We start from the raw sequence: 20,394 nt of genomic DNA, 5'->3' as shown, positions 1-20,394 counted from the left end.
CTAAATGTTCATCAACTGAGGAATGGATAAAGAAGATGTGGTATATATATATACAATGGAATATTACTCAGCCATAAAAAAGAGCAAAATAATGCCATTTGCAGCAACATGGATGGACCTAGAGATTGCCATACTGAGTGAAGTAAGTCAGACAGAGAAAGACAAATATCATATCAGTTACATGTGGAATCTAAAAGGCACAAATGAACTTATTTACAAAGCAGAAGTAGAGTCACAGATGTAGATAACAAACTTATGGTTACCAGGGGATGGGAGGGAGGGATAAATTGGGAGATTGGGACTGACATATACACACTACTATATATAAAATAGATAACTAATAAGAACCTGCTGTATAGCACAGGGAACTCTACAAATACTCTGTAATGGCCTATATGGGAAAAGAATCTAAAAAAGAGTGGATATATGTATAACTGATTCACTTTGCTGTATCCCTGAAACTAACACAACATTGTAAACTCTACTCCAGTAAAAATTAAAAACAAAACAAAACAGAACTTGACATAACCCCAAAGTCCATCATGGACTGAATGAATACTCTATGGCATAGTCTTACAATGAAATACAACAGTGAAAATAAATGAACTGCAGCTATATGCATCGGCATCACTGTATCTCACAAACACAATATTGAGCAAGGAAGCAGAATTTGGAAGAACTTTAAGAAAATGTTCCAAAGCTGGGCCAACTGACGAATACTTCGTTTATTTAAAGACATCTAAATAGACTGTACAACCGTAAAGGCAAGGGGATGATTATTATAGTATCAGGAGAGCAGGTATCTCTAGGGGGAGGACATTCTCAGTCATCTCACATATGGAGATTCCACGGTGTTGGTCCTGTTTTCTAGCTGTGCCCTGTGTGGTGATTCTGGGGAGGATATGTTTTATGCCCCCTTTTTAAATGTCTGATATAGTTATCAACTTCGAAATGAAAAGGAGGAAAAGAGCAGTCCTCCATGGAACCCTCTGACACACCCAGGAGGGAGAGTATAGAAAACCAACCTATATACAACCTACCAAGGCTGAATCATGAAGAACCAGAAAATTTGGATAAACCGATAATGAGTAAGGAGATTGAAACAGTAATCAAGAAGCTCCCACCAAAGAAAAGCCCAAGACTAGGTGGTTTCACCAGTAAATTCTACCAAACATTTAAAGCAGAATTAACACCAATCCTTCTCAAACCCTTTCAAAAACTGAAGAGAGAACACTCCCAAACTCATTTTTATCAGAATTATCCTGATACCGAAGCCAGATAAAGACACAGCAAAAAAAGAAAACTATAGGCCAATACCTCTCATAAACATGGATGCAAACATTTTCAATAAAATATCCACAAAGTGATTTCAGCAGCACAGTAAGAGGCTCACACACCACGAGCAAGCAGAATTATTCCTGGGAAGCAACGAAGAACAGCACATGGGATATACCACATTAATAGACAGAAATCATATGCTCATTTCAACAGATGCACAAAATGCACTTCACAAGATTCAACATCCTTTCGTGATAGAAACTCGCAACAAATTGTGTAGAGAAAGAACGTACCTCAACATAATAAAGGCCATATATGACAGAACCACAGCTAACATCTTACTCGTGGTGAAACGTTCAAAGCTTTCCCACTATGACTAGGTACAAGGTACAAGACAAGGGTGCCCACGCTCACTTCTATTCAGCATTGCACTGGAAAGTCCTCGCCAGAAAAAAAGAGAAAAAGAAATAAAAGTCATCCAAACCAGAAGGGAAGAAGTCAAAACGTCTCTGCAGATATGTGTAGGTATACATGTATGATGAAGAAAGAAACCTACGGAACTACATAGCGGGTACAGTGATGGAGGTGCAGTTCTCTTTCATGGATTAAGTGAGGATCTTGTAACTAATCATGTCCACTTTTCTGCTTGGGCTAAGAAACCTGGAGTTTGATTTCCTATTTGCTTTTTATAAGCATTTCATTAGTTTGGGTGCTGACTCACTTTTTCTATTGTTTCCATTGTCCTGACTTCCTCATGTTTTTCCCCTGATATAAATTGCTTCAAATCTTTTTCAGAACAAAATAGGGTATACATTCACAAACACATCACCATCATCCAAACTGATTTATAAATGACCAAGGATTATTATCTGTCTCCATTTTCTCAGCCTTACAAGGTACTCCAGCCCTAACATGCATATGGTAGTACTGTCATATATATATATATACATATATATATATTTTTTGCGTTACGCGGGCCTCTCACCTCTGTGGCCTCTGTGGCCTCTCCCGTTGCGGAGCACAGGCTCCGGACACGCAGGCTCAGCGGCCATGGCTCACGGGCCCAGCTGCTCCGCGGCATGTGGGATCTTCCCGGACCGGGGCACGAACCCGTGTCCCCTGCATCGGCAGGCGGACTCTCAATCACTGCGCCACCAGGGAAGCCCCTGTCATATTTTGTCTAAACTTAACGTAGACTTCTGCTGTGATGCAACTAGGAGCATGGGGTTAACAGGTAAGCAGATTTGGTTTGCGTCTTGGATTTGCTTACAGGCTATGTAGCCTTAAGCAAATTCCTTAACCTCTCTGAATCTCATTCCTAAAAGAGTACCTTGAAGGAATGTTGCACGGATTAGAAGTATTTTATGTAAGGCACTAAAACATGCTAAGAAGTTAAAGAACAGTAAATGTTCATTGCTAAATCCCATCTGCCATCCACTGGCTGCCTGATGTCGGGAGGTTGAATAACCTGAGCGTGTTTAGTTTTTTCAGGAATTGGATGTATATAAAACCCCTAACAGATAAGACTCATTTTAGTTTTTCCTACTTTACCTCCTTCTTCACCTGTTGCCTCCAGGTAGAAGACCCTTTACCATCTGTTAGCACCCAACCACTTACTAAGTTTCAGTTAAGAGAGGGGTCTTTTGTATTTACTTTTCTAACTATAATTAACCTTGTCCTTCTCAAAGTTCTCTGTGGATTTTTGACTAGTTTTGTGTTTCTTGCCCCATGGTTCCAAGTTTTTCGGGGGGACAGATTGTCTTGTTAACCTTTGTATTCCCTCATAATACCCTGCGTGCAGTTGGTGGTCATTATTTATGGCTTTGCATTAATTTTTCTGAGGATACTAAGACGATGTTAGACTACTTTCTTTTGGCTTTGTTTGACCTCACCTAACACTCTGCCGTCATGTTCCTGTTCGGGTTTTGGGTTAAGTCAGTATGGGCAACAACAACAAAAATAACAGATGGACACATTTAAAATTGTAAATTTTAATGCATTACATCAGAGGATAGGAACATAAGTGACTTCTGGGTGGGTCCTCCTCAGTCCAAGGTCGATGTTTTGGGTAAATTTAGGCTGCCAGCCTTTTTGCCCCTGTGGTTTTCACAGGGATGCTCTCAAAGGCCTTCCGGAAGCAACCCGGGGAGATGGAGCGCCCAGTTTTCCTGGAATTACACGAGCATATACACACACAGGACGCAGACTACGCACGCGGCACAGGAAGGACCCGTGGCTGGGTTGTTTCTTTTACCTGACTCCACCTGGAAAGCTCCTTCTCACCACCTCGGCCCGTTACAAGGACACCTTTCCTACTTACTTTCCCGACGGCCTTACCGGCTGCGTTGACTTCGGCTGCCCAACACCTCGGGAGGCGCCGCCGCTAGGTGACCGCGGCCGCTCGCCCTCCGTCCGCCCAGGCCCGAACGGCCGACCGCGCATGCGCACGGCGCCGCTCCCAGCCCCCACCGCGCGCCCGCCCTCAACGCCCCGAACACGGCCCGCCGGGCCATGGAACCCGCCGAAGTTGGCGGGGTTCGAGCTCTCCCGTTCGCTCGCTTGGGCGCCTTCCCCCCGTGAGGCCCGCGGGCGCTCGGCCGGGACTCGGCGTCCGCTTGAGCCGCTCCGCCCGCCTCCGCCGCTCGGCCGGGTGCGCGCCGCGCCCCCGCGTCCGGTCCCCGCGCGTGCGCGCTCCGCCGAGTGTATGTGTGTGAGTGTGTGTGCGGCCGAGGGGTGGGCCGCCGCCGCCGACGATGCCGCGGGGCCGCCCCCCGAAGCCCAAGGAGAGCAAGGCGCGCGGCGACACCGGTAAGCGGCCCCGGCCCGGCCGCGCTGTGCCGCTCCGCGCGAATATAGTCCCCCGATGCGGTGCGGAGGGCGCCGGGAGCGGGCCGGGCCGGGGGCGGCGAAGCGGACTGGGGTTGGAGACCGGGGGCCGGGTCCGGGCCGGGGTGGGTGCTCCGCCGCCGCCACCGTCACCGCCGCCGCCGCCGCCGCCGCCCGACTGCTGGGTCGCAGGGTGCGGGCGGAATGATACCGGCGCGGCGCGGCCGGCCCCTCCGCCGGGCTGGGCCTACTTTCCTGGGCCGCGCGGGCGGGCGGCGGGGCCGGGGGCGAGGCGCGCGCCGCCGCCCTCCTCCTCCTCTCTCTCCTCTACTCTCTCTTCTCCTCGCCCCCCGTTCCTCCTCCCCCCTCCACACCCCGTCCTCCTCCCCCGTCCTCGGCGTCTTCCTCCCGCTCCCCCGCCCGCCACCTTCCTCCCGCTCCCCCGCCCGCCACCTTCCTCCCGCTCCCCCGCCCGCCACCTTCCTCCCGCTCCCCCGCCCGCCACCTTCCTCCCGCTCCCCCGCCCGCCGCCCTCCCGGCCCGGCTGCCGCAGGCCGTGGGAGGCCTTTCTGACGAGAAGGCGCCGGCCCGGTGTGCATCCCCGGGGTGGCGGGCCCGGCCCGACCGCGAGCTGCCAGGGCCCCGGGGGGACGCCCGCGGGGGGCTCGGGAGCGGGTCCCCCCGCGGTGACACGGGGGCCGAGACCGTGCGGGGCTCGTGTCCAGGTGCACCGTCTTCCGGCCCCGGGCTTGGTGGCCCAGCGTCACCCTCCCCTGAGGCTCGGGACCCAGACGGGCGGGCGCTCCGGATTTCGGAAGAGAAAGAGGTCGTGTCTGGAAAGGAAGGCCGTTGCGTCCGTTCCATTTTGCCGCTGCGGCGTTTGGGAAGAGAGGAGGAGAGGCTAGGTGTAAGCTTAGCGGCGTTGTCAGTGCTCTTACTGCAGTTGCTGAAGTTCACGGGCATGGGAACCGGGCTGCAGCGCCCGCGAGTTTCCGCTGGAGAGGTGTCGCTGGAGAACAGTCCAGGTGTGCACGTTTGTAGTTGCCTAGTGGCTGCTAGAGTTCTCGTTAGTGGCTGATGGTGTCTGGAAGGAGGTCTTAAAGGCCTCGCACCCTGATCGGGCCTTATTTTGGTCAGTGTTAATTTTTTTCTCGTTAATATGATTTATGCAAAAAAATAAAGTGCAGTGTCCCGCAGTTCTTAGTCACTTGCAAAAGGCTTAGGGTAGAGAAAGAATGTGAAGTTTACATTGCAATACGGCTGCGACCTCTTCTTCCCCCAGTCTTTCCCGTCTGACCAAATGGCATCACCGTTCACCTGCTTTTTCAGGCCCCAAACTGAAAAATAATTCTTTCCCTTCCTCCCCAAGGCGTTTCATAATTTTGTAGCTTCGCCCTCAGAGGCGTGTTTTCAGTCGGCCCTACTCCCTCCCTCTCCAGTGTGACTGCGAGGCGGGCCTCTGTGGGAGCCTTCTGACTGGTCTCTGCTGGTCTCCATCACCTGTCAGCCTGAGGCATCTCTTTCAAATGTAAATAAGGTGGCCACACCCTGATTAGAACTCTGCAGAGGATCCTTCATCCCTTTAACTTACAGTCCCACTCCTTGCAGGACCCTGCCTGATCTGGCCTGCGTCTGACTCTCCTTTCTCTTTCCTTGCCCTCAGTCCTTTGTTCCTGGACGAGGCCACGTTTGTTTCTGCCTCAGGGCCTTTGCTGCTCCCTATTCTGAGAAGCCACCCCTTGCTCATTCTGGGCTTCAGCTTCCCGAGAGAGGCCTCCTTCCTCAGACCCTTCTGAAAGTTGCTTTCCCTGCCTTAGACCAGTCATTCTCTACCACAGTGGTTCTCAGAGTTGGTTCATGGACCCCTGGGAGTTCTGGAGACAGTTTCAGGCATCTGCAAGGTAAATATTCTTGTAGTGATACTAAGTCCGTTGGGCTTTTTCACTTGGTTAACAATTGCACTAATCATACACAGGCCATTAAGGGTGAAACTGCTGACTCTTCAGCAGGAGCCCTGGTGGCGACACCCAACCCTGTGAGGCAGCGCTATGTATTTCACTCAAAACAACGTATTGCAACAGAGAGAAAGCAGAAGCAGATACGAGCATCCACCTGTCTTCTGTTAAAGGAGACCTTGAAAAGATGTACAAAAGTGAAAACTCCTCTTACTGTGTTTTTGGAGAGTATGTTTTACACAAAAATGTGCGTTTATGTTAACATGGACTAGATTTATTTTTCAGTGAATAAGCGTTTGGAAAGTTGCTCAGTTTTAATTTCTAGTAGGGCAGCTGTCAATAGGTATAACCTGTAGAAAGTTAAGGTCTTTGGGGTCCTCCGTGATGTTTAAGAATATCAAGGGGTTCTGAAACCAAAAGGTTTGGGGACTGTTGCTCTAACAGTTTACGATTTTAATTACGATTTTAATGTTTCTCGTAATCTGAAATTATTTTGCTTGTTTTTCTGTGTCACTCATTATGAATTTTATTCTAAGAAAAACATGGAAGGTAGGAGGTGGGGATTTTTACACAACACCTATATTTCCCCTATATTTTTATAGGGGAAATGAGGCTCAGAGAGGTTAAGTGATATGGAAGGTCTACTCAGCTAGTAAGTGTCAGAGTTGGATTTGAATCTGCCTTTGAGTCCAAAAGGTCCATTGCATTGCTCTGCCCTCATAACTATGAAGCCCTACATGTGGGTTAATTCATTTCTTCAGCAAGCATTTTGAAGCACTTCTTGTCATAGGTGGGCACTGTGTTAGGGGCTGAGGGTGCAGAGTTTAAGAAGAGAGACGAGGTCTCTGCCTTGGGTCTCAGGACGGTGTGTGTCCTCTGACGGCAGGAACACTGTTTATGGCAGCAGGTAACAGTCACTGGTGGTCTAGGCTTCCCAAGGAAAATGATGTCAAAACTGAAACCTCCAGAAATGAGGAGGAGGAGGTCTGCTCAAAAACATTTCCTTTTTTTTAAAATGCAACTTAGCAAAGTGATCGTTATACATATGCATATATTCTTTTCCAGATTCTTTTCCATTATAGGTTATTATAAGGTATCGAGTGGAGTTCTCTATTCCCTACTGCTATACAGTAGGTCCTTGTTGTTTATCTGTTTTATATATAGTAGTGTGAATATGTTAATCTCAAACTTCTAGTTTCTCCCTCCCCCTCACCCCCAATCCCCTTTGGTAACCATACGTTTGTTTTCTAGGTATGTGAGTCTATTTCTCTTTTGTAAATGCGTTCATTTGTATCATTTTTTTTTTTTTAGATTCTACATATAAATGATATCATGTGATATTTGTCTTTCTCTAACTTACTTCACTTAGTATGATAATCTCTTGGTCCATCCACGTTGCTGCAGATGGCATTCTTTCATTCTTTTTTTTGTGGCTGAGTAATATTCCGTTGTATATATGTGCCACATCTTTATCCATTCCTCTGTTGATGGACATTTAGGTTGCTTCCATGTCCTGGCTATTGTGACTAGAACTGCTCTGAACATTGGGGTGAATGTATCTTTTCGAATTAGAGTTTCCCCGGATACATGCCCGGAAGTGGGATTGCAGGATCATATAGCAACTCTGTTTTTAATTTTCTAAGGAACGTCCATACTGTTTCCCATAGTGGCTGTATCAATTTACATTCCCACCAACAGTGTAGGAGGGTTCCCTTTTCTCCACACCCTCTCCAGCATTTGTTATTTGTAGACTTTTTGATGATGGCCGTTCTGACTAGTGTGAGGTGATACCTCATTGTAGTTTCGATTTGCGTTTCTCTGATCATTAGCGATATTGAGCATCTTTTCACGTGCCTGTTGGCTATCTCTATGTCTTCTTTGGAGAAATGTCTATGTAGGTCTTCTGACCATTTTTTGATTGCGTTGTATGTTTTTTTGATATTAAGCTGTATGAGCTGTTTGTATATTTTGGAGATTAATCCCTTGTCAGTAGCATAAAAACGTGTCTTAAAGTAATAATTAGCTTTAGGACATAAGTAAAGAAGTCAGCCTCATCTGTTACATAAATTGATGGGGGAGTGTTTGTTGAGCACTCACCTTTGTGCCTGGCACTGTCCTGGGAATATAAAGATGAGTGAGATAGGGTTTTTTTTTATCATTGTTATTTTAGTTTACTCTTAATAAGCCGTAATGTGATCTGGATGGAAACTACATTTTGGGATCTTGTGTGGCTTCTGTTTTTCCAGTAGAATGGTGCAAACCTTTTCTGCCTAGCTTGAACCTTTAGTTGGTCTCCTGCTAAGTTTCTGTTTTCTGTTGAAGGGATATTTGTTAATACTTCATTTCCAGAGAGCTGAGGCAGGCAGACCTTGAGCCAAAGGAATAAACAATTCCGTTCTTGCTCAGATTACCAATTCAGGCCATTTTAGATGTTCTCCGATGAATTCAGTAACTCTGTACTCTTCCTTCAAGGGGCGGAGACTGCTAGCATAGCTAACGGAAGTAGAGCTTGAGCTTCTTACAGGGCAGTAGGGGAAGTGCTCTGAGGCTTTAAGGGGACTCTGCTTCCCTGGCAAAACTAGGTGTCATTCGTGGGTAACAGTTAAGGGGAGATAGATTCTGCTTAAAATAATTACTTTCTATCAATATCAGGTATTGAAGGATGAAAAGATTTCTTCAGAAAGGAGCAAGCTGTACTCTCCATAATCGAACTTTTCAGGTAGACAGAAACTCAGAGTGTTTAGTATTTTGAAGAAAGTGTGATTAGATAAGACACAAAATCTAAAGATTTTATGATCCTGGAATCAAGTAGTGAGTTAACATGGGTTCAAGATCTTGGTCTTTGACACAAACCTAGCCTGGGAAAACCATAGTAAACCTAATTCTTCATTAGATAGAGTCAATTCAGCAGTTCTAAAATGCTTAATGTATATCAGCGTTTTTACATTGTCTCCATACGCAAAGACAGTGCTCAAGGAATTAGCAATATTTTTCAAACTTCTTTTTTGTTTTAGAATTCTCTCACGTGAAATATCGCAGCAAGACCTCCGATGGTGGTGTTCACCCTTGGAGCGCATTATGGAGTCATGTGGGGAGCTTTTAAAGCTCTCGATGACCGGGCCTCATCCGGTGACATCTGAGCCTATGGTGGGACCTGGGCATCACGGCTTTTAGAGCTCACAGGAGATTCCACTGTGTGGTCCAGGCTGAGGCCACTCTGCTGGGAAGGAGGGAGGGAGGGAGCTGGGGCTCCGAGGTGCCTTTCTCTAGCATTTCTCTCAGCAAACGTGAAACCTGTTGCTTTTCTGGGTTAAAATGAAAAATGTATGTAATCTAATAAACTGCAGGAACAGACTGTGCTCTCTTAATACCTCAATTCTTTAACTGAATTCAAAACCTCAGTTGTCTGTAGGTCAGACACTAATGCAAACTAGCGAGGCAGTTAAAGGTAGTAGGTGATAGCAGTTGATAGCTGGCTCTGGGGTTTCGGAGAATTGGAGTTCCTATTTTTTCCACAGGGGCCGGCTCCTACTTTGCTCCATTTAATTATTGCCACAGCTAATGATTTTTTTTCAGGAGAAGCCAGAAATGTGTTTTTTGAAACTCCTTTATTATTGTATTTAGGTGACTAATTTAATTGAATAGAACATCAATGTAGAAAAGTGCGTAGATTTTAAGTGAAAAGCTTCATGAATTTTCATATGTAACCAGAACATTAGCAGTACCTTAAAAGTTCCCCTTGTTCTCTCTATTACCTGCTGACCCCCACTGTCCTCTTTTGATACCGTAGATTAGGTTTAGCTGTTTTTGAACTAAATTGAGTTCATAGTATGTACCCATTTCTTTCTGGCTTCATTCATTCAATATTTGTTTTTATGAGGTTATCCTCCCTATTATATAGCAGAAATCTGTTCGTTTTTCATAGGTATATAGTATTCTGTTGTATGAACATACTATCATTTAATTTATCCTTTCTACTATAGATATTTGGGTTGTTTCCAGTTTGGGGTTATTACAAATAAGTGCTGCTGGGAACCTTTATGCATTTCTGGGTCATGGTGGGCAGTGGTGAGTGAGTGTACCAGTTTACTCTCCCACCAGTAGGGGATTAACCTTCCATTTGCTCTGTAGTCTTTGCCTTATCACTCTCTTTGCACTTGGCATTGTCTGTCCTTTTAATATTTTAGCCCTCCTGATATGTGTAGTGTTATCTCATTTTGATTTTTAATTTGCAGGTCTGTGCTAATAAGGGTTTTATGTTTATTAAGCATTTGTTCTCTTTCGTGAAGCTCTTAAGTCTTTTCCCATTTTTCTACTGAGTTGGATGTTTGTTTGTCTTTAGTTAGTAGACTTTTTAGAGCAGTTTTTAGGCTTGCTCAGAGTTCAGCCGATAGTTTGGAGTTCCTGTATACTGTACTCCTTATTTATCTCCTCACAGCCTCCCGTTATTAATGTCTTGTTTTAGCGAATGAACCTATTTTGATTCATTATTGTAAACAAAGTCTATAGCTTACATTAGGATTCACTGTCTTCATAGCTTTGCCTGCTCCAGAACGGCATATAGTTGGAATCATATAGCATGTAGCCTTCTCAGACTGCGTTTTACTAAGCAGTGTGCATTTTACACGTCTCCATGTCTCTTGATGGCTTGATATAGCTCCTTTCTTTTTATTGCCGAATAATATTCATTATATGGATGTACCACAGTATATTTGCTTACATTTTGAAGGACATCTTGGTTGCTTCCAGTTTTTTTGGTAATTATGAATAAAATTGGTGTATACATTCATGTGCAGGTTTTTGTGAGGGCATGAGATTTCAGCTCATTTGAGTAAATGCCAAGGAGCATGATTGCTAGATCAGACGGTGAGACTATAAACAGCTTTGTGAGAGATTGCCAGACCTCTCCACAGTGGCTGCACCCTTTTGTGTTCTCACAAGCAATGAATGGGAGTTGCTGTTGTTCTGCATCCTTGTCAGCATTTGGTGTTATTGATTATTTTGGACTTGTAGCCCTTCTAATCGGTGTGTGTTATTGGGTATCTCATCGTTTTAGTTTGCATTTCCCTTATGACTTACGATCTTGAGCATCTTCTCATATGCTTGTCATCTGTATATTTTTGGTGAAGAGTTAACATGTATTTTCAGTATTGATCCGTAGGAGTTCTTTATGTATACTGCACTTGAGTTCTTTGTACTTTCATGTTCACTCTTTCAAGGATAATCTTTTCATGAAAGAAGTTTTTAACCTTAATGTTGTCCAATTTATCAGTCCTTTCCTTTATGCGTAGTACTTTTGGGACCTGTTTAAGTAATTTTTGACAATTATAATCATGAAGACATTTTCATCTAGAAGCTTTATTGTTTTACTTCTCACCTTTAGATTGATACACCAACCAAAATTGATTTTTGTTTCTGGTGGAAAGGTCAAGGCTTTTTACATGTGGATGTCTAATTAATCTGCACTATTTATTGGAAAGATCATCCTTTGTTGTACTGTAGTATCACCTTTGTTGTAAATCAGGTGACTGTGGAGGTGAAGAATTGTTTTTGCATTCAGTTCTCTTCCATTGTTTTTTGGTTTCTGCCTATTCAATTTCTTATTGTCTTAATTACTTTTAGTCCAAGTTTTGGTATCTAGTAGTGTAAATGTAAGTCCTCTACTTTGGTTTTCATTTTCATGGTTATCCTGATAATTTTTGGTACTTCTCAGTTTCATCTAGATTTTATTTAAAAAAATTTTTTTAATATGATTTGAGAGGTTTTAAAAAATACTTATTTATTCATTTAGGCTGTGCCGGGTCTTAGCTGCAGCATGCAGGATCTTTTAATTGCAGCTTGTGGGCTTCTTAGTTGTGGCATGTGAACTCTTAGTTGCAGCATGCATGTAGGATCCAGTTCCCCGAGCAGCAATCGAACAAGGGCCCCCTGCGTTGGGAGCATGGAGTCTTATCCACTGGACCACCTGGGAAGTCCCTCATCTAGGTTTTAGAATCAGCTTGTCAGTTCCGTAATGATTAATGACACTGAGCATCTTTTCATGTACTTGTTGGCCATTTGTATATCTTTGGAAAAATGTCTATTCAAATCCTTTGTTCATTTTTTTTTTTTTTTTTTTTTTTTTTTTTTTTTTTTTTTTTGCGGTACGCGGGCCTCTCACTGTTGTGGCCTCTCCCGTTGCGGAGCACAGGCTCCGGACGCGCAGGCTCAGCGGCCATGGCTCACGGGCCCAGCCGTTCCGCGGCATGTGGGATCCTCCCGCACCGGGGCACAAACCCGCGTCCCCTGCATCGGCAGGCGGACTCTCAACCACTGCGCCAGCAGGGAAGCCCCCTTTGTTCATTTTTTAATTGGGTTGTTTGTAAGAATTCTTTATATGTTCTGGTTACTAGGCCCTTATCAGATGTATGACTTACAAATATTTTATCCCATTCTGTAGCTTGTCTTTTTACTTTCTTGATAGCATCCTTTGATGCACAAAGGATTTAAATTTTGATGAAGTCCAATTTATCTACTTTGTCTTTGGTGTCATATTTAAGAAACCATCACGCCTCCACAGTCATTAAGCTTTTTCCTTTTGTCGTCTTCTGAGAGTTTAATAGCTTTAGTTCTTAAACTGATATCTTTGATCCATTTTGAGCTATTTTTTGTGTGTGGTATGGAGTGAGGTGGATGTCTCTGATCCACCTTCCTTCTTTTGCATGTGGATATCCGTTTGTCCAAGAACCATTTGTTGAAGAGACTGTTCTTTCAGTGAGTGGTCTTGGCCCCCTTGTTGAAAAATCAGTTTGCGATGGAAGTATGGGTTTTGTTTCTGGACTCTCAGTTCTATTCCATTGGTCTGTATGTCTATCCATGTGCTAGTAGCTCATAGTAAATTTCAAGTCTACTTTATACTAAGACATTTTAGAATAAATACATAGCCAGTAAAATTGTGAGTTCTTGTGCTGCCTAAAATCACCTCACAGACTGCTGGTGGTACGCTTGTCACACTTAGAAAACACTATCTCTGCACATTTTTAGGAAATATGTAGTTGCTAATCATTGTGTAGCAAACCAAGGCCCTGATGCTCATTGTTGCATTTATTGAAAATGCTTGGCAGAAAGCCTTTAGCGGGTGGGGTAAGAAGACGTGGGGTGAGGTACATAGGTATCGGGCAGAATGGTGAAATACAGAGATAGCTGCCTTTATTGTATTAATTTTCTGAAAATTATTATTTAGGGGAATGTCCAGTCTTTCTATCTCATGACTAAGACAAAGGTCTTAGTTTTGAGGAGATTATGCCTAGGCAAGTGTTAAGCCTATTTACTGTAGAAGGTAAAGCATGGTCTATGTCAGCCCTTTATGCCTTTGTCACTCTGGGACGTCCCTGGGGTGCACGGAGCTCGGAGGGTAACAGACATTGCAGGGATTGCAGTAATGCTGGCTGGCCGGTGTGGAACCCCGGTTTACCCTCTGGGGCAGGGGTAGCAGGCTTCTTCTGTAGCGCCAGATGGTAAATGTTTTAGACTTTGTGGGTGTTAGGGTCTCTGTTGTAACTTTGAATTGCTGTCGCAGCCCCAAAACTGCCACAGTAATACGTAAACCAGTGAGCGTGGCTGAGTTCCATGAAACTCTGCTTACCAGAAAGGCTAGACCCTAGTTAGTTGGCCCCAATCTGGAAGAAAAAACAGGAATGAAAAGGAAAGTTGCATATTGTAGCACTTTACTTTGGGGTAAACCTTCTATTGATATATAACATACAGAGAAGAACAGAAATTATGTTCAGTTCAGTGAATTTTCAGAGCAAGAACTTTCTCATATAATCAGCACCCAGATTATATGGGTTGTATTAATAATTCATATAATTATTTATATAATTTCTTAGGTTAAGAAATGGGGCGTTGCCAGCACCCTAGAAACCCCCATGATGCTCCGTGTACTTACAATCAGTACCCTCGTGAGACTAACCCCTGTCCTGATATCTCACAGCCTAGATTTTAGTTTTGCCCATTTCCCTTCAGAGTTTTACCTAAAAAATCTCAGCTGTGCTAAAACCTGAATGCTGACAAATGTGGGAGGAGCAGTAGAAAATGGGAGAAAAGAAAGTAGAAAGGAATTTAAAAAAAAGTAGAAATGAGGGGAAAGAATGGTGGCGATTAGGCAAGGTGGTACCGATTTGAAGTAGGGGGGTGACTCTCAGACTTCCCAGACGCCTGCTTGGTGACTTCAGAGAGCACTGTGGTGTCAGAGGGTGACAGAGTGAGAGCAGGTGGTTGATGGTTAAAGAGCTGGGTTCTTGGAGGAATGTAGGGAATGATGGAAAGAGGGAAGTGAGGCTAGTGCCTGTTGAGGGCAGAGGATGGGGAGAGCAACTCTATTTTGGAAAGATTTTTATTCAAAACAAAATAAAAACAGGTTAAAAGTTTGGGGTTTAGTTACTTTAGAAATTGAAAATGCCTCATCAGGATGTATGGATAGCTGAGATCTTAAATGCACAGTGCTTGAGAGCTTCAGCCGGGAGATGCGAAGTGGAGTTAAATCCCTGAATGCTGTAAATGCAGTAGGTTTTGCTGGAACTTGGCGTCACATCGTAGGTATTTTGCGTGGAAGAGATCCACCTAGGTTCTTCCAGTTGGGGTTGTGGATGACCTTCGCCATGCAGATAAGCTGGCTGGTCTGATGTGCTGGGCCCGTTCTGGGAAGAGCAGTTTGAAAGGCAGCTCATCTTGTCCCCGCCGTTACATGCCAGGTCTGCCTGTGGGTAGTTACCATGGGAGAGCGTGGTCTGGAGTGATGGGTAGGGTATTGAGTAGCAAGGACGAGCATTAAAGAGGTGGCCGTGCTCCGAGACGGTTGATGGGCTTTTGTCCCCATGGCACCAGGAAGCGTCGTCTTGTTTAATCTGCACAACTCCGTGATAGGCTGTATCATTTTGGGGTGGTAGAGACACAACTATTATTATATACTGTTTAGAATCTCTGTGTAAAGAGTTAAACTGATTTTGAAACTGTTCTTCAAGTTTTTCTCAGGGAAGCAAAGGTGCTCAATTTCTGATCTTCGTACACTGGTTTTTGTTTAATTTTGATAGTGAAGTGGAGTTCTTGGTGGCGGGAAGGTGAGCAGTTGAGGAGAGCGGTGGGCCTGTGTGTGAGGCGATGTGTGTGTGAGGGGACACGTGTATGGGGACAGTCTGGGTACTGCCTGGGGTCCTGCCTCGGAGGCTTCCTTGCACCAGTGAGATCTCATGACGACTCCTCCCCGGTCCTCTCAGAGGGCAGAAGCACATAGGTGAGAAGTACTGTTCTGGATGAGCTCTTAGATTTGAGAACTGCCAAATGCAGGTGGCTCTGTGCTTATTCCCATTCTGTCTGGGGGAGCAGTAGGAATATGTGCGGCCCAACGTCTCATGTGAGGTTCTAGCTGCCTCTTAAAAATGCAGCCATACTCAGGAGGACTGATGTGAATTGATCACACCTTGACCGAGATCCCTAGCCCCTTAGAAATCCGGGGGCCCTGTGGCTGCAGAGACCGCTCACCCCCAACAGTGGACACATGCACACGCGTGTATGTTGGTGTGTAGTTTTCTTGGAGTTGGTGGATCTCCTGAAGCCCATCCTAAGGATACGTGAATTTCATAGACCTCTTTCTGAACAAGTACTCTGGGGACCAGACATGTGAATGAACTTGAAGAGCTGGTGCCTAATTGGGGTTGTTTTGAGGCCTAGGACTCTCCCAGAAAGGGCCAACCCTGAGCAGAAAGAAAGCCGAGTGTGGGGTTAGCACCCCCCAGCCCTGGAGAAAGGCTTTGCTCTCTCAGTGCCGAGAGAAACAGCCGCGAAGCAAAGTGAAAGTCTAGAGATGCTGTGGACTTTAAAATTAGACTCAACGTGGAAACTAAAACATGTTTTGTTTTTTTCCTTCCCAGTTACACTGTAATTTGAATTGTTTTAAGTTTGTCTTTGGACCAAATTAATATTATGTTATCAACAGCGGGAAGGGACCTACTGAAAAAGTCATTTTATTACATTTAGAGCTTTGTTAAAGAGCGAAGTCTTGCTGCTTAGGATAAAACTATTTTCTAGGAAAGTCTTAATTCATAAGCAAAATGACATCATTTTTCAGTTTTAAATGTACAGTGTTTTATCTCAGGGGTTTATCTATCAATTGCAGTTAATTAAATTAATTCTCATTTTTAGATAACATATTAAGTAGTTTCAACATAGAGGCTATGAAAATTGTTTCATTCTCCATCCTGAAATAGCATTTTAATTTTGCGTTTTAGAAATTAAGTTGAGGGGCTCTTAGTGTATTCAGGCTTTAGGTTAAAGCACTACTGAGTTCTTAAAACACAGTTGTCAACAGATATCTTACTTGTGCCTTTAGTGTTTCTTCCCATACTACAGACTTTTCAAAAGGGAATAATGTATCAATTAATGTGGTCCCAGCAATCATTTTATTTGGGCCTGGGGAGTCATACAACATTTTGTTATTAGTTTGGTGTAGAGATTTTGAATGTATGGGCTTTGAATGTGGATAGAGTTAAGAATAAGTAGAATAAAAATTATGTGTATCTTTCCCTTAGTAGATCCACTTTGTTTCTGAATGAAGTTACAGTCATTTGAATTACATCAGTGTTTCTCAAAACTGGAATCGCTTTACTGGAGGATCTGCCAGGAGGATTTTTTGGAGTTCTTGTCGGCTTTCTGCATCCGCTTCTGCTCTGTCTCCAGCATGGTTTCACCCCACCTCCCATCGTTGGAATTTCACAGCTCTAGTTTTAAGCATATTCTGCTGTAGACCAGGAGGACTGTTGGCCAAACAGGGGACTGCAGGCCATTTGCTCAGAACAGGCATGTAAAGGTCTAGAGAAAATGCTGGAATGCTGTGTTCCCCACATGGACGTTTGAGAAATAGAAGACATTCCTGAGCTTTATTGAGCCTTAAAATTAGCCCCTCACCCTACTTCCAAATTTCTAATGTTTTGGGGTCAAGTTGGATACAAAGAGTTGTACGTGACATATTTCTGTCTTTGTCTAGTTAATATGGATTGTATATTTGTGCCGAAATTATAAGACTTGGAGTATTATTTTCAAGAATTGAAGACATTTAGGAATCTTTATTTTATGAAGTTCTTGGTAAATTTTTGTGATTATTGCGTATTTGTTCTTGTTTGAAAATACTTTTAAGTTTCTAGCCATTTACCTAAACGTAAGCACACTGTACACTAGGAAGCACACTGTAAAGCCTGAGGATGGTTCAAAGCACTGCAACTCTTTACCCTCCTAAAACCGTAACTATGTGAGAGAACAAAAGGGTTTGCTTTTTTGACTTTATCTTGCTTTGCAGCAGTTTTCAGAGGTAGATTGAATTAGTGCATCAGCTTTTATATTTCTACTCGAGTTTTGTTTACTGAGTGATTTAAGAAACTGCGTTACTGATGAATGCTCAAAGTGCCTTAGAGGAGAAGGCCTCTGTGACTTGTTGTGACTTAGAAATAGTATTGAGCAGGCAGGCAAGGCTAAGAGACACGGTGGCTTTTGTGCGTCCTTGAGTGGGTATTAAGCCTCAGGAGTTTGGTTTCAGGTTTCTGACAATCCTGTTAACAGATGTTAGAATCCTGTAGTCCCATGTCTCAGTCATCTCAGCATTTCTCATTTCTAACTTAAAAACATGTCCATTAAAAAAATTTAAGGTACCATTCATTTCATCTGAAATCGCTCATAAATCTGATATGATGTGGTTTCGAAACAATAACCAAATAATTTAGTTTCATTTATATGCTGAGAATAACAACTGGTATTTATTGTTTATACTTATGCAATTTTATAGATGGAGTTTTAACATTGAATGCGGAGAACACTAATTATGCCTGTCAAGTTCCGAGCTTCCATAAATGTGAAATCTGTCTGCTATCTTTTCCAAAAGAGTCCCAGTTTCAACGCCACATGAGGGATCACGAGCGAAATGACAAGGTATGTATTTTAAAAAGGGATGTCAGAAATGTGAGCGTTGAAACTGGAGGAATTGTGAAAATCAACATGTAAACGTTTTTCTTATTCCTAAATTATGGAACATTCCATATTATGTAAATAAATATTTTGATGTTTTGTTTTTAGTTGTAGTTGTATTTCTACCCATCATTAGGTAATGAAAGAAAGTGAGAGCTAGTCTGGTGAATCTAATGAAGTTATTTATGAGTGGACAAAGAAATAATCTTAAAATATGACTTTCTTCAGTAGTTTCAATTTCCCTTATCTTTTTTCTCACTGCTGTGGCCTCTCCCGTTGCGGAGCACAGGCTCCGGACGCTCAGGCTCAGCGGCCACGGCTCACGGGCCCAGCCGCTCCGCGGCATGTGGGATCTTCCCGGACCGGGGCACGAACCCGTGTCCCCTGCATCAGCAGGCGGACTCTCAACCACTGCGCCACCAGGGAAGCCCCAATTTCCCTTATCTTGGTGTGTTTTTCTCCAGCAGGCAGTGTTACCTTTAAGTGGTCTTGCATTTTAAGAAGGTACTTGAGATGTTTTAGATCTTATTTCCGCAGGGAGCAGTGCTCTCTTGAATAGGGATTTGAACTCTCTTGCAAGTGTGCCCCTTGTGGGGTATGTCAGGCGTGTTAGTGTGCTAATGGAACGAGCTGCCTGAGAGTTGGAAAGTGGCAGTTAAAACTACAGTGAAAAGAGTGATTGCCGGCTTTTCTCTAGGTTAGGAGGATGTAAGCTAGTGAGCCATCTGAGACCAGAAAAACACCAGGGACCTCTTTTCTGGAGGATGGGATCTGACCAACTCCAGCCCTACTTTCGGCATGAATGATGCTGCTGTAACTATGATAATGTGGTACTGACACCAGTACCAGCCGGCGTTACTCTCCCAAGCTGAAAAATCTAAAGATACTGACCCATTAGGGTCTTGATGTTTACAGGAGACATACCAGTGATTACTTTATCTTTCTACTAGTAAGTGGCAGAATACCTTCCATTTGGGGGATATTTTAGATGAGGATAAGCAACTCTGTTAAAATCTAGTGAAAGTTTTCACAATTACTTAGTTTACTTGAAGTGATTTTGTTTACAGCAGTGGAGTTGTCATAAAAGAAGGGAAAAAATCCCACCCAGTGAGTTGAAGTGTCTCACTTTTATTTTCGTAGTGGCTACATTCTGATACGTTTATATGCAGCATTTCTTATTAGAAATATTTTCTACATAGATGTGGTGTCTCCTTACACTCCTTTGAGAAATACTGTAAGGAGCTTTACTGTGTCCGTTTTGGATTTATTGACTTCAGGTCCAGAAGGACTTCAGAAGTTCCTTAGAAAACTTATCTGTGGATTATGGTGCTTGTTAATATTTGAATGACATTCATTGTGGAAAGGTTGTGTTTCAGTGCTTCTCGACTTTTTTCTCCACCTAGCCACATCGATGTGACCAGTGCCCCCAAACCTTTAATGTTGAGTTCAACTTGACACTTCACAAATGTACCCACAATGGGGAGGATCCTACCTGTCCCGTGTGTAACAAGAAATTCTCCAGAGTGGCTAGTCTCAAAGCACATGTTATGCTGCATGAAAAGGAAGAGGTAATTATTTCAGCCTATACTTCGTTCACGGATTTTTAAAATGCATCTGATCCTTAGTCAGGAGGATGTTAGGGTTAAACTAGTTTTAAAAAGCCTTTGGTATAGGTTTCAAGGAGTCAGTTATCATTAAATTTGCCTTGGCTAGTCTCCAGGTCACTGGTAAAGTGTTTATTTCGGGGTCATGTCAGCACCTTGGGGTAGAGACATTTTAGTGTGTAGTATATTGGGGGGATCAAAGTATGTCCACAGTGGCTGGCAGAGGTGCCCCCCACTCTTTTTTTCTTAATAAAAATTAACTTTTTTAGGATTCTGAGTGGCCAAAAGTAAAGTTTCTGCCTCTGAAGATGGTAGAATCTCCTTGCTTGGCTCCTGGATCCCCTGACACGTGGGAATTTGGGAGAAGAGAGGAAATTCATGATGACCCAAAGCAGTTTATGCACCACAGTGAATAGTCCTGAAAGGTCCACAGGCCTAGTCTTGGGACAGAGTGAAGGATGACAGGGACGTGCCGCTGGTGTGCATCAGAGAGGCCTGCCTGCTTTTGGGACGGGTGGGCTCACTGTGACGTATACACGGCTGTTGCTTAAAGTATTACCCCCCATTGTTACCATAGAAAACTAGGGAAATGCAAATGTAAAAAGCAGTCACCCAGGGATAATTACAGATAACTATTTGGTATAGTTTCCTCCAGAGACAGAAAAACATACAGCGTTTAAATTGCATATATAAAGTTTGCATCCTGAAAATTGAGTTTATTATACTTTGTATATCGGTTT

At 43.8% G+C, this 20,394-nt stretch overlaps 1 protein-coding gene across 13 annotated transcripts in view; it reads left to right on the top strand.

The window, feature by feature from the left end:
- Positions 1–20,394, top strand: part of ZNF236 (zinc finger protein 236) — a 161,165-nt gene that overhangs the window by 54,398 nt on the left and 86,373 nt on the right. For 7 of the 13 annotated variants that reach the window (XR_013831243.1, XM_079942237.1, XM_079942236.1 and 4 more), the window contains exons 1-3: positions 4,566–5,129; positions 17,872–18,014; positions 19,454–19,618. Coding sequence is in view for 12 of the 13 variants with exons in the window: in XM_079942237.1 (XP_079798363.1) it covers positions 5,066–5,129; positions 17,872–18,014; positions 19,454–19,618 (372 nt within the window). In the remaining variant the exon portion in view is untranslated. Of the gene's footprint in view, positions 1–3,196; positions 4,087–4,565; positions 5,130–5,743; positions 6,006–17,871; positions 18,015–19,453; positions 19,619–20,394 lie in introns of those variants that run through there. The other 6 variants (XM_079942240.1, XM_079942239.1, XM_079942238.1 and 3 more) reach the window with 4 other exon arrangements.

This window comes from Stenella coeruleoalba (assembly GCF_951394435.1).
Source record: "Stenella coeruleoalba genome assembly, chromosome: 14".
NCBI classification, from domain to species: Eukaryota; Metazoa; Chordata; class Mammalia; order Artiodactyla; family Delphinidae; genus Stenella; species Stenella coeruleoalba.
Note: the sequence above shows the minus strand (reverse complement) of the source record. Positions and strands in the feature narration are given on the sequence as shown.